The following is a 13712-nucleotide window of genomic DNA, read 5'->3' on the forward strand; positions in this document are numbered from 1 at the left end:
TGAGCTGTAAACGCCCACTGCGGGTCGTGGCTGTCTTCCCTGTCGCGGCTCGCAGTCCAGCAGTTCTTCGAGTTAACCAGTCAATCTTCTCTCGACACAGTTCTTTACAGGCTTTCCCGCTCTTGGGGCTGAATGCTTCACCGAGAGTCTGTCTCTGAAACCAACAATTCTACGATTTGCCCGATTGTGAAGGGCTTTTGATACATCCGATTATTAACACTCTACCTTCTCGACACACCCACCTACTTCTCACCTCCCCTACCTATCCTTGCCCAGCATTACACCACAAGATATACTTGTTGTTCTTGATTCCTTGTGCGAAAGATCAAGTCTACAGCTATCTTCAATTATCACATACAACTGTTACCGTTTGCTGAGTACTATAAACTCTAATATCGAGTTGGCTCCATCTGACAGTACTAAACTATTATAAACCATCTCCAAGACATCGTTGCAAGACGTCTTGGAAAGAAGTAGAATACGACATTTCGAACCCCATCAACACAATGTCTCGCAATATCAAGCGCAAGTTTGCGACCCCGGTCAAAACCAAGACCGCTAACCGCCGCCGCCGAGTGTCTGACACTCCCTCCACCTCTTCGTTGGACCTTTCCGACGATGGCGGATATTCTGCCGTTGAAGATATCAGCGACTCGTCTGACGACGATGAAGCTGATGTAGCTGCGGCCGAGGAGGAGAACATTTTTGAGGAGGCTCTTCCCCCGACCCCTCAGCCAGCTCCTCGGCCGCAACCAACCATCGAAGAGGATGATGACGACGAAGAAGAGGAGGAGGAAAATGACGATGATGATGATGAGCAAGAAGGCTTGGATATCGACGATGACGATGCCGGTAGCTGGGGAGGCATCGTCTCGGATGTTGAGGATCAACCCGATATCTACCAAGATGCAAACATCTTTGGCTCAGATAACCCTGTTGAGCGCCACGTTCACTTCGACGTACCCTCAAGCGATTCTGACGACACCGATACTGATGATGAGATCGGGGGTTTCTTTCCTGACATCTTTGTCGCTCAAAATACACTGGACCCGTCGTTTCGCCGAGAGATCGAGAACGACCCTGATGAGTCTTCTGGCTCTGGATCTTTCTGGGATTTCAACAACCAGTACGAAGAAGAACAGGAGTCAGATACTGAGGAGATCTTCCGCCAGGTTGACGAAGAGACTCCTCTCGCCACTCCAATGGCTTCCCAGCCCGCCACTGCTGCTCCTACTCCCATACCCTTCTTTGAGGAGCCAACCGAGCTAGACGGCTATGAGAGTAAGTTTTGCAGCGCGCCTTCGTCAATAATTACTAACATTTTCAGCCGATGGAGACACCACTGAAGAAGACGAGCCCGAGCCTCCAGTCCGAAGAAAAACTCGACGTCCTTCCCACCCTGTGAGCGACGTCTCCGACTCAGAAGCCGATAGCCCTGTCAAGGCCGAGCGTGGCCAGCCCCGATTAGGACGTTACAACTTGGATCGCTCAGACAAGAAGCCTATTGCTGTCCTCAACCCCGTCACAGGAAAAATGATGATCTTCACTCCTCATCGCCGACACCAATTGGAACTCTCGCCCGAACAGTTCAACTTCCCCTGGACAACAGAGGGCCCCGAGTCTCCTATCATGAGTAACTCTGCCAACCTTATGCTCAGCGCCATGTTCTCTTCCAACACTTTTGGCGACTTCTTCAACACGGCTCAGGTCATGGGTCCCGCTGAGGCCTTCTTTCCTTTCCCCTCAGAAGCCAACACCGCCGATGAAAGCTCGACTGCGCCTAGTTTACAGGACGAGGAAGAAGAAGACGAGGAATTGAACTTGGACCTGAATGACTTCATTGCCTGGGAGGAGAACGACTCTTCTGGCGAAGAGGACGGTGGTGACAACTGGGACCCTACCTCAACCCCAGGCAGACCCAGTACCGCCAACAGCGAGAAGGAGGTCCTTGGTCATCTTAGACCTGAGAATGTCGGTGCATTCCGTCGTAACCAAATTAACCAGCAGCTCATCCTGAGCAATCAAGCTACCCAGGACTCGCTCGCATTCAGCGGTCCCTACAACTATACTGCACTCAAGGGTCTCAAATCGGACCGTTTCGACACTGCTGCCATTCCCCTAACACCCGCTCGCCGCCACAAGCGACAGATGAGCGATGCCACACGCAGCCCACTTGATAAAGTGTCTGCCAAACGCAAGGCACCTTCTGAGGCTGATAACAGTCACAAGAGGCACAGAAGCATCTCTGATGTGAACTATCTACAAATCTGATGCAGTGCACTCACCCCTCAAAAACGTACGAGGACGGCATAGTTGCCACTATCCCTGGCCTCGACACTACCTTCTTTTTACGACTTTTCCTTACTTGATGTCATTCGGGTTAACACGACCCATGTCTACAGCGTGCTCGGGAGCGTAGAGCCCCTCCCCCAAGGGACAGGGACGGATTTCTTTTGGAGATGATACCCCACCAGCTTCAGCCCGGCCGAAAAGCCGGGTGAGCATATCGGAGGATCAGCGACTCACCTCTCTGAAAATTAGAGACAGAGAGAGTGATGTCCAGGCAACAGACGAAAAGTTGATGCCGCTAATGTTTTGATGGTCTTGATGATGGAAACGGATTAAAAGTTTTTTCTCATGTACTTTCTTTACTGGTGTTTCCGTCCATGGGTCTAGAGGTAGATAAAAGCCGCAGCGACCAATTTCATTTACTGTTCGAATGATTTATCAATATGTCTGTCAATTTGAAGTGTGATCAAATAGCGTATGAGACTCGGGTGAAAACGTTCACTGTCGTCCTTGCAGGACCCCACGAAGTTGATGGAGCAGTCCTGTTTGCTCAGTCAACTGCTTGTGGCTGCACCTCTGCACACGTTGTAGTTACACCAGGTATCAACACTTCGGCCGCGCACCTACTTGTCTTTTGCCACTTGTTGACTCATTGATCCCGTTGCCAAGGCATGTTTGCTTGGTGGTAGGTGACAGTCAGACTGGCCGAGTCACACAAGTATCAGCGCTTGGCTGGGCGATACACAATCCGATCTTAGTACAGGCTGCAATGCGTCACAAGTGTTGTTGACAATACGGAATGTTTCCAGTCAAACATTATGTAGTTCATTCGACAAACGACAGCGAGCTGAATGTTTGGCATGTGTCTGACATGTCACTAGACGAACGACCTCTGACAAGATGAAAATGATGGAATGAGTCATAGGCCAACACTCAAACCTTGGCGCATTGTAAAATTGTAGTTGTTCAGCTGTCAGACATGAATATCCTGTGTATGTGTACAACATTTGGCCCTAGTATGGCCCCGATGGACGGGAAACTGCTGCAATGAGATTGCCTTGATCATGGCAATCGGCTCGATCCACCTCTTTGATCTTGGCAACAGAAAATCTGCGCGTGATAGAAACACGGCCTCACTCTATATCGCCAAGTCGCACGAGTAGCAGGGTCAATACAGATACGATGAAGTATAGGGCCGTTGCAACGGGAAGTTGACGCGACCCACCTGCGAAAATCCGTCTAAGATGATAGGCTGGAGGACTTGACGTGTCCGGGCTTTACCTTGCTCAACGAAGGGTATCACAGGCGTGAGGAGCTGGACTTGTCGCAAAGTATCGACCCGAAGAGTTACCAAAGCGAGTTCCCTCTAAAAATTTGAAAAGGTCAAGATTTCCGACATGGCCATGGTTGTAGGCCCAGTCTTGTCAAACCACCTCGACTCATATACAGGCCAGTTTCCGGACCCGATGAAAGAGCTGAAGAGTTCCTTGACCGAAGTCGGCCAATCCATTCAGTTTACGACGCTTACAAGAGCACAAACCAAGGTACTAGTACGCAGTTGGTTGATGATGAAAGGAAGAGAGGTGCTTACTGACACAACACATCCCTACATGGAGGCACCAGGTCACATCGGGCCATGTCAGCCAGTCAAAAGACCAAAACAACGAAAGTCTCAACAGCTGTTGTTTGAATAGCTTTCCTGTATCTGATTTCCATCGAAACGCAAAAAAGAACTGCAATAACCATGACAGATATGTAAAACTTAAAGTAAGCTGCACCCAGGACTCGAACTTGGAACCTTTGCCACCGGAAAGCAACGCGCTAACCATTGCGCCAGCGCAGCGACTTTTATCAAATTTGCTCAGAATAGTGTAATATATCACAACCAAGTCGAGCAATCGTGATAGACGAATCCAGTTTGCATAGTCAAGGTGGTCTGTTGAATCAAGAATGACTTGAGATCTTGTCTCGCATAAGTTTTGTCATTGTGCGTGTTTGTTTTAGTGTTTAGGATATGGCTCTAGCGTTGTTGATATATGAAACTGGCTCGCGGTGGTTGGCGTGGTGTAGGGTATTCTGATGAAGACGGAATGCTTTCACCACCGACATGGTTATAACGCATTCTGATCTTGACTTGTGGTTTCTTGATAGTTGGAAGGTAATGAATCGGATCAGAAAAAATTGCTTTATGTTTATCAATGCTGTTAGTTTAGTGCCAAATCCACATACCAGTAGCCCTAAACTTGAGCTACGTAGTCTCACGCAATGAGAGGTAACACAATCTAGCTTTGATAACAGATGCGGGCAAGACGGCATTCACAACTACACCTTGAAAAACGGCCTTCCTTGACCTTGACGAACGAAACGCCCGTACCGGAGTAGGAAAACTTACCGAAGCAATAAGGACCTTAGTATCCTATCCCGCGGAATCTACGATAGTGCAAACCCAGCCTCGTGATTAGTTGAAAACTCGTTATGCCGAAGATGACCGTTTCCCCTTCAAATCATGTACGGGCACATATAAAACTCCTCGATTATAAGTAGGTATCTAATACTGATAAATTTAAATGGTCTTCTATCTCTTTCACTTTCTCCTTGCATTTAGAAAGGAATATGTTACAGCAAGCACTGCACTATTCTTGTTATTCAGCCAATGGCTTGGAAATATTTGCGGGTATCTGAGTTCATGAGGCATAGCGATCCCAACAGATCAGACACTGCAACGCCTCATATTGGAATCATGAATTGGGGGGCGTGGAATAAATGACCTTGTCTAAAACGCCAGATCCGACGAAGTTGAGTGAGCTTCTCACTTCTTCATCACCTTGTATCCCCATTCTTTAAGCATATCGCTCCGCCGCGGGTTGAGGTTGGGTCATAACCGCTGCCTCCTTGCCATTTCCAGGAGCATTCTGTGGCGGCGACCAGGTCTGCATAGGAAAGCCCTGTCCCTGAGGAGGCGGGTAGTACTGAGGCATCTGCTGGAAACCCTGCTGTCCGGGACCCCAGTAAGGAGGACCACCCCATACCATGACAGGCTTCCTCAAAGCAGCGTTTCGCTTTTGTGTATCGATACAGGCACCAACAAAGAGAACGAACTGCCAGAGCCAGAGAAGACATGTGAAGACTGATAGTGTGACAAAAAGCGCTTTCTTGCTGGCAACGCCTTCGTTACTTGTGCAAACATATCTTCTCTGTTCGCGATTGTATTCGCAATCCTCATCAAGGTAGTTGAAGGAGGAGAAGTAGGCGCTGAATGTGCTCTCCAATCCACCAACGACCGCGGCACCGAGCCAGATGAACAGATGGATAGCGACGTGAGCACCAGGATGGATGCCAGCCTTCCACTTGCGCCCAAAGCGAGTGAGAAGTTCTGCAATATCCCAAACTATAGCCATGACAAACTTGTCGAGGTTAGTACATGTTACGTCAATCAAGTTATATTTATTCATACCAGAGGGCAAGCACCAACCGCCACCAAGCCAAGGGTCTCAACGTTCTTCAAGGCGCCTGTAAGGGCCAAACCAACAATGCATGTAACGATATCAATACCATGAAGCGCCAACTTGGTGATCATCCAGGCCTTGGTCTCTTGAACTCGAGGAGGGACCCATTGTGGTGGAACAGTTGGTTGTTGCGGTTGCGGGTAGGGCGCAAAAGCAGGACCATAACTTCGAGGGTCTTGCTGGAATCCGGCCTGTTGCTGTTGCGCTTGCTGTTGCTGGCCAAATGTCTGGGCAGGGTGTTGCGCATTCGGAGGAACAGTAGGATTAGGTGATGTCGGCGGCGCGTTGTCCGTTTGAGAGGAGGCTTCGGGTGCCATTTCGAGATGTAGTTTTCGACTCAATGTTGTTCAAAATAGGATCGAATTGTTGTATGATGCGAGGGACTATGCCTCGTCGTTGTGTATCGTAGTAATGACCCTTCCCTTGAGTGGCTTGAAACTTTTACACCATTCAGGGCAATTGTAGTTATCGACGAGCGAGCGAATTGTTTTTGCTTTGTAAAGTTGTATAGTACAAAATAAATAAATAAAAGACAAAGCGAAAAGAATATAACAAATGGTGGAAAGTACAAATGAGCGAACGAATGACTGGGTGACGGAAGAACCAAATAGGAAATAGGAAAAAAGAGGTCCTCTGCACATAAGACGGGTAGTAAAAGAAACTTATACCTACTAATAAACTAGTTACTCGCCTACTCGCTTTACTAAAACTCAAGCGATGAAACCCCCCAGGCAGGCGACATTGATCAAGAAGCAACCGACGACATGACATTGCCTGACCCTTGCAGGGGCTGAAAACAGTGTTAGTCCATGCGTTTCATTGGTCTCAAGGACGCGGTAGCGTGACGGATGGAGTCTTTAATCCCGGCTTGTTGATCTAAGGGGTACACGAGACACGCCTAAGCGCTGTTTGCATGAGGCAAAATACATAGCTCTTTTTAGTAGTCAATCGAGAACTGAACTTGTCCAGTCCAGTCCAGTCCAGTCTAGGCTGCATCGTATTGTGGTGTTGCACGTTGTTTCCAAAGGCACAAAGGCCCTAATGCCGTATAGCCATGACCCTGGCCTGGTTGCTGTTGGTTTGGAAGATGCTGCATCCCTTTTCTTGAAGGAGCTGGAACATGAAACATGGATCGACTCAAGAACTCGCGAAAAGCTGCAAAGCCACTGCCGGAGATAAAGACCAACCAAAATCCTTCTAGAATAGACCTCGCTAAAAAGAAAAGTACCTACATATTAGTAAAAGGCCTTGAAAATTTCCATTGATCCTTGGCGGCCGCCGTTGAGATTCCTTTGGGACGACGATACCTTTAGCCCCTTTTGGTATCGGTCCATATGCCGCAGAGATTAGTCCAGGGGACGTGAAAGGGAAATCGCCGAGTCGAAAGACGGGCTCCGATTCCATAGGGCTACAGCCTAAAGGCCATTGAACTCAGCCAACCAAGAATGACTGACTCATGTATCAACAACACAACTTTTGGTAGCGCTCTCACTAGACCTTTCGCGCTTCCTTTACTCTATGCACGACGTCTAATGATACTAACAGAGGCTGCCAAGCCGGCGACCGGCCTACCGATATTGTTGTCACTTCGTCTCTGCCGGCTTGGCACCACAATTTATCACGCTTTGATCCTTCACCTCTGTCTGTCCTGGTAGGAAATCACCAACACGTGCTTTTGCGACACAATCCTTGTAACGGGTATCAATCGGCTCTCCTCTTTGCCAGCATGGTACACTGACGACACGGTGACGCTTCGCTTTCGTACAAAGTATTTGAATGGTCTCCATCATATATATACCCCATGAAATTCTCCATCTTTCGTCTCAAAGGTTCTATTCTCGCTGTAGAACGACCAAAAGACCCATGATACCCAGCATCACCGTCTTCAGCCAAGGGTACTCCGACAAGAGAATTGTCACATAGCCGACAAAGGGGATATAGCCGACAACACTGCCAATAATGTCCTTGCGTACCAAATAGTCCTGGTTCTTAGCGTAGAGCTCGGTATCGTCTGAGAGGTTGTTATCGCCCTTGGTGAGAAGCTGTGCCTTGTCACTGCGCGTCGTTAGCTATTGTATCGTTCCCTCTGTATAGAAAACGCACCCCTTTCCAAACTTGCGCACAACTCGGTGCACAATGGGGATGTCTTTGTCCTTGACGTTATAAACCACCACTTCGCCCACATCGGTCTCGGTCATCAGGTTTCGGTTCCAGAGGAAGAGGAGGTCGCCTCGTTGAAAGGCAGGCTCCATTGAGCCAGAGAGGACGACGACGATCGGTGACGGAGAATCGCTAATGACGGAGAGACCTTTCCACATCTTCGACAAAGTTAGCATGCGTCCCAAGCAGCAGAAAGGGTACGGATTTGTACCATAAAGGCAGTGGACAGGATAAGCGCGAAGTTCATGAGCTGCGCAGCAGCTTGCCGCGGGTTTCCAAGACTTGACAACATCGTGACTGGTGTATAGCAATGGCGTGAGTGGGAGCGATGTTGTTGGAGAGCTTGATAATTCCACGATGTAGCTTATGGAGGATTCGCGCTGAGGACATGTGGCTCATGGGAGCTCGACAAGCACGGGCCACCCATGGTCGAGACAGCTGGGGCGTTTGAGGCGGAAGATGTGGCTGCACTGGAATAAGGTGTACCCCATAATTCCAGGGACCTTGTCGCTGTAAATGGCCTAACGCGGAGAGTGTCACGCTCAAAGAAGGTGATGTCATGACTACATGCGAAGCATGAGATCGATGTCATCGGCGTTGTAGGCGAGTAGGGAGCTTGGTATTTAAAATGGTTGTTTGGGAACTTGATTCTCTATTCTGACATTCCCTCAAACACTTCACTTTACAAGATTATACTCATTTCTACAACAGAAACACCTTGCGCCGTATATACCAAATCACTTACACCTCAAACATCCACAATGGCCGACAACAACAACCAGCAGCCCGGTCTTATCGGCAGCCACGCCCAATACGTCAAGGGTGCAGCAGAGGTAGGTATCCTTACATGTTGTCCAAAGCTCTTTCTCACAGATCTAGGCCACCATTGGCGTCATCACTGGCTCTGAGCCTTGGAAGGCTTCGGGCGAGCAAGACAAGGCCGCTGGTCTTGCCGACATGAAGAAGGCTGGCGAACTTCGAGCACAAAGCGACCCCAACAACCAGAACGGATATGGAAAGGCCGAGGAGCTTGCTGGCAAACTTACTGGTTGCCAGGGTATGGAGCGCGAGGGCCACGAAAGCGCTGCCCAGAAGAAGGAATAAATGGTGTTTTTAGCGTTGAACGATTGATGCATGTACGATATACATACCTCAGACAGTTTCACACAGATGGCTCTGTCGATAATACTTAACATTCATAAGCCTTAGTAGCCTATTCATAGGTTCCAGTAGCAACAGCGAAGATGATGTTACTGCCTCTGCTCCTTCCCTACCTAGGTGCTCTTCACAGAATCTTTTGGGTAACTTCCTCACTCAAGGCACACACTGGGGGTGCCTTCCTCATTCCCAACCCAGCGCGACTTCTTCATGTATGCCGTTACAATAACCTCCGCTGATTCTACATCTGATCTGTTCTACTTTCTCCATCCTTCATCATCACGCATCCTTGCTGTCTTGTTCAGCATCACCTTTTCGACGCCTGACCTCCTACGCATTTTGGCCCCATCAGATATCTTTACCCCAATACTCCTTTTGCTACAGTTGATCATTCAAATCATTTTTTGCCATCACTCTGTCTCTCTCCAAAGTTCAGCACTGATTCTTCGCGATGGACTCGGCTCCCCTTCTTCAGAATGCTGACGGCCTTCCAAGCCCCAATGTCATGCAAGACCATGTGAGTCTCATACACAACACCCTGCGACTGATGTTTGTGTCTAACTTGCAAAGCCTGCCTTCCTCCGAGCATGTCATTCTCCATGGTCTTGTATACCTCAGAACGCCCTCGTCGTCTTGCGAGGCCTGGTATTAACGTTTCTCATCGCCGTGGGCATTCTCATCCTGAACTTCGAGCTCCATGAGCACAGCGAATACTCCAAGTGGCGCATAATCTTCGACTTCGCCAATATCAGCTTCTTCTTCGTCTTTCTGTACCAGCTTCAGACCTTTGTGAGTTACAGTCGAGCTCTTCTCCTATTCAATCCGCTGACTAGTTGTCTAGTCATGGACCTTTACTCACCTGTACTACCCACACCACCATGATCGACACATGGGCGGAGTGGAGGGGCTGCTCATCAGATGCATGTCGCTTCCCAAACACATGGGTAATCTCCGAAAGCAGTTTCACTTCACCCTGTTCTACACCATCTGCGTCGTTTTTGCATTCGCTAATTCGACGATCTACTTCTTCATCACCCGCCAGCAAAAGGGCGAGGGTTCCAGCGGCGAGCCTCAACCAGAGCTTCGCCGTCCCAACAGTACTGGCATTCCCACATGGGTTGGATATGCTGAGGAGCATCCTGAGCCGCCATGTAAGAGAACTTTTTCCATGACGCAGTTCAATTACTGATCATGCAGTCACCGACATCTTTGGCGAAGGATGGTTCCGAGCCTTTATTATCCTGTCTCTGTACGCGTTTGGAACATTGATCATGGTGATCGAGATCCTTTGTCTCAATAGTATCCGGCGTCCATATGTAAGTTGTGGTTGAACAGCACATGTTCTTTGCTGATAATCCGCCGTAGGCTGTCGGACTGCACCTCATTGGCATCTTCTTCTTCGCTACCGCTTACCTAGGTTGGGCTGCCTTTGGCCGTCTGGTCACAGATTATTGTCCCTTCTTCTGGCTCGACAAGAACCAAGTTGGTTCGGATGAAGCAATCACCCTCTACTCAATTGGCTTTGTGCTGTTGATGCCTATCAGTAAGTCAGCACCACGCTCGGAAGAACTTATGAGGCTGACAAGCACGGTAGTGTATATCCTCATGCAGGGCTTCGTCGCTTCCCGGGAAAGCTTTACACGATCGAAGAACGAGGCTCGAGCCATCGCTGCTGCACAGGCGGCCCTCGACTCTTGAAGGGGGAGTAATTGGGAGTGGTGACCAGTACGGAGTGTCCTCTCTGAGCCACAGATTGGAAGCGTCTCGGTTGGTTTCAAAGAGCTTGTCGAAAGGAGATTATTACTTGACTGGGGCAGGGTTTTGGCATATCTTACCTGGCAACAACCTCTTGGGACCTGGAATTGACCTAACCTCACGATGACATATTTAAATACAAATTGATCGATTCATTCACAACATTGCGTGATTCTATTTGGCAAGTCGTCTATATGCTGAAACATCTGAGTTCGAAGCCATAAACCTAATTGACGGACGGGATGATCAAGTACATATCTCGGTTGCATTCATGCTAGATGCAACCTTATCACTGAATTTGCGGCGTCGTGAAGCGGCGTGCGACAGGGACTTGACAACACCATCTTGATGCACCCCGACCAGCCCCCGTTGTAGAAAGCTCACCAATCACAAACCAGGATCTGCTAGTACAGATGGAACGGCTCGGTAGCGTCTTCACAGAGCCTGACGATTGGGTACCAGACGAATGAGTTGGTGAGGTACAACGACAGGGCATTTTACCGAGTGACATTGTACTGTTTATGCTTGAGAGGGGTTGGAGTGGCTACAACAGGGCGGAATTGATTGACGTACAAGTCAGATGAGGCTTGTTTATTCAAGACCGTGTAAATTATGACCAAGAAAAAAACGAAAGAAAGAAGCTAAAGATGACGGTGAGCTGTTGGGCGTTAATATTGAAAAGCACGGTGCAGCTATATCTAAGCTCAAGATTTGTAAGGGCATTCGCAAAGTACCTTAGTATGATGAAAGTCTAAAGATGACCCAAATGCGAGCCTGATATTGCAACGTCCGTCTGCATCCGTTCAATGCAACAGAATCAGGCTTAAAAGTGACCAGGGCCTTGAAATAGATCACCAAGCCTATCAAATCGCAAATAATTCAGGTCGCAAAAAGCTGCACGTCGCTGGCTGCCTCACACTTATCCCTGGACCCCGCGGCGTTTAGACCCTATTAGGGCCTTGTATGAATGGCTGGCTGGTGATGACCTCTGCATAGAAATAAATACTCGTCTCTCCCCCCAGACCCCCGATCTTCTTCTCTCTTCCTCCCCCCCACACACAACCAAAAAAGGGTCGCAAAGATTCACCTGGAGGATATCGTCTTGTCTTGTCTCCTTTGAAAGAAGGACATATTTCTCTGCCCGGACCCATTTTGTCAATCTTTTCTGTTGTGCGTCACTCTCTCTTTTTCTTCTTCTCTTTTGCTCTCTATCTCTACGCTCTTTTCGTCACTCTCTAGCCAAGTCCACGATACATAAGAAAACCCGGAGTCGTTATTCTCCCCGTATTTCTCTCGTCGAAATCCCCGTTACGAGTCCATTCTTTATCTACCGATTCCCCCCGATAAAAACCGCAGCCATGTTCAAGCGCTCGTTCAGGTCGCAAGACCCTGGCCGCGTCGACAAGTCTGCGAGACTGAAGAGATCGGGCTCCCACAGGGACCACACGAAGATGTCGAAGCTGCAAAGATCACTCAATGAGCAGGACTCGATTCCGCAAAAGTCCGCGCCCGTGCCCCCACCCGCGCCCGCGCCTACACCCTCGCCCATCGTCACTTTGACGGTTGGTCGAGATGGTCGGCTCTTTGCAGCACATGAGGAAGTGCTCCGCCAGTCGCCCTTCTTTGAGGCGGCTTGTCGCGGAAATAACTTCGAGACACAGAGCAAAAGAATCTCCCTTCCCGACGAAGAACCCGAGGTGTTCTCCGCCGTCCTCGAATATCTCTACAAGGGTGACTACTACCCACGTCTGCTTCACAATAAGCAGCGCAACTCTTGGGAACTAGAGGACCAAGGCCGTACACCTCACACATCACCCAACCCCGAAACTGGAGGTGGCCGCGCAGACACAACGTCTGAAGCCACTATCTATCTGTCGAGTCTCGACATGGCCATTCTCCGCGACACGGTTGTCTACTGCGCTGCGGACCGATACGGCCTCGAGGAGCTAAAGCGTCTGGCCTTGCGCAAGCAGGGACTGCAATCCGGCATCGATGTCGGGACCATTATTCGGTCAGCTCAGTACGCCTATGCCCATACCCCCGACTCAGACAGCCGTCTGCGCGCTCACTACCTCGCCCTGATCATCCGCTGCCGCAAAACCTTTAAGCGCAGCGGGACCATGCAGGCCGAGATGGAGGCGGGCGGCAGTAAGCTATTCTTCGACTTGTTTGTGGCTATGTGCAATCACCTCGACGATGTCATTGATGTGAGCAACGCTCGCACGCCCAAGACCGTCTAAGGCGATTCAAGCCAAGCTCAACACACACATATACCCAATGAGCAGGCCTCCAGATGCCTCGTGTGTTTGATCATAGCTGGAGGACATGTACTAAAAGGAATATCTCCAAAGCCGCGAAAAAGAACAAAAACCACAAAAAAAAAGTGATGCTTATAGGAATAGTTGGAATTCGGCGTTCGGTTACTTTTCGTGCTCCATCATCAGATTGACGTCCTAAGGAGCTTTGTTTTATTACATGACTCCCCTTCTGCGAGGTTGGCCGACCGAGTTTTGATGATACACGAGCTGAGAGGATATAATCCGACGCCTACGAAGTCCTTCGCATCCTCTGCTCATTTATTGTGCGTTCTACTTGATCGCGAGTTTCCTGTTATTTGTCTTGTCATTTTACAACTCTGCTTTGATACCACATACCCAACAGCACTGGGACATTTTCTTTCCTCTGCACTCTACTCTGGCGTTTTGATTTCATCTAAAAAAAGACCAGGTTGTCTTTGATCAACAACAGAGTTTGGAAGGAGAGATATGGGAAGGATTGGAATGCTTGACTGCTTTTCCACACCCGCGAGCAAATGCCCCCAAAATTGGCAATAAGCTTGCATTT

General features: G+C 49.1%; 6 protein-coding genes and 1 non-coding gene across 7 annotated transcripts; 4 read left to right on the top strand and 3 right to left on the bottom strand.

Moving 5' to 3' along the window:
* Positions 1-506: 506 nt before the first annotated feature.
* Positions 507-2271, top strand: FPOAC1_006428 (uncharacterized protein; the record flags this gene model as incomplete). Its single annotated transcript, XM_044850912.1, has 2 exons — positions 507-1281; positions 1328-2271. The coding sequence occupies 2 exons, from the start codon at positions 507-509 to the stop codon at positions 2269-2271; spliced, it is 1719 nt and encodes a 572-aa protein (XP_044709624.1).
* Positions 2272-4059: 1788 nt separating this feature from the next.
* FPOAC1_006429 lies at positions 4060-4132 on the bottom strand. Its single transcript has one exon. It is a non-coding gene; the product is annotated as a tRNA-Arg (tRNA).
* Positions 4133-5129: 997 nt separating this feature from the next.
* Positions 5130-6112, bottom strand: FPOAC1_006430 (uncharacterized protein; the record flags this gene model as incomplete). Its single annotated transcript, XM_044850913.1, has 2 exons — positions 5130-5693; positions 5744-6112. The coding sequence occupies 2 exons, from the start codon at positions 6110-6112 to the stop codon at positions 5130-5132; spliced, it is 933 nt and encodes a 310-aa protein (XP_044709625.1).
* A 1515-nt stretch (positions 6113-7627) lies between these two features.
* On the bottom strand, positions 7628-8247 carry SEC11 (Signal peptidase complex catalytic subunit; the record flags this gene model as incomplete). The annotated part of the gene is made up of 3 exons (XM_044850914.1): positions 7628-7850; positions 7899-8113; positions 8167-8247. 3 exons carry the CDS (start codon positions 8245-8247, stop codon positions 7628-7630), a joined length of 519 nt encoding a protein of 172 aa, XP_044709626.1.
* A 469-nt stretch (positions 8248-8716) lies between these two features.
* FPOAC1_006432 (uncharacterized protein) lies at positions 8717-9059 on the top strand (the record flags this gene model as incomplete). The annotated part of the gene is made up of 2 exons (XM_044850915.1): positions 8717-8788; positions 8835-9059. The coding sequence occupies 2 exons, from the start codon at positions 8717-8719 to the stop codon at positions 9057-9059; spliced, it is 297 nt and encodes a 98-aa protein (XP_044709627.1).
* A 505-nt stretch (positions 9060-9564) lies between these two features.
* On the top strand, positions 9565-10811 carry FPOAC1_006433 (uncharacterized protein; the record flags this gene model as incomplete). Its single annotated transcript, XM_044850916.1, has 6 exons — positions 9565-9630; positions 9684-9902; positions 9955-10264; positions 10311-10429; positions 10479-10656; positions 10708-10811. 6 exons carry the CDS (start codon positions 9565-9567, stop codon positions 10809-10811), a joined length of 996 nt encoding a protein of 331 aa, XP_044709628.1.
* Positions 10812-12226: 1415 nt separating this feature from the next.
* Positions 12227-13108, top strand: FPOAC1_006434 (uncharacterized protein; the record flags this gene model as incomplete). Its single annotated transcript, XM_044850917.1, has 1 exon — positions 12227-13108. The coding sequence occupies one exon, from the start codon at positions 12227-12229 to the stop codon at positions 13106-13108; it is 882 nt and encodes a 293-aa protein (XP_044709629.1).
* Positions 13109-13712: the final 604 nt, after the last annotated feature.

This window comes from Fusarium poae, chromosome 2 (genome assembly GCF_019609905.1).
Source record: "Fusarium poae strain DAOMC 252244 chromosome 2, whole genome shotgun sequence".
NCBI lineage: Eukaryota > Fungi > Ascomycota > Sordariomycetes > Hypocreales > Nectriaceae > Fusarium > Fusarium poae.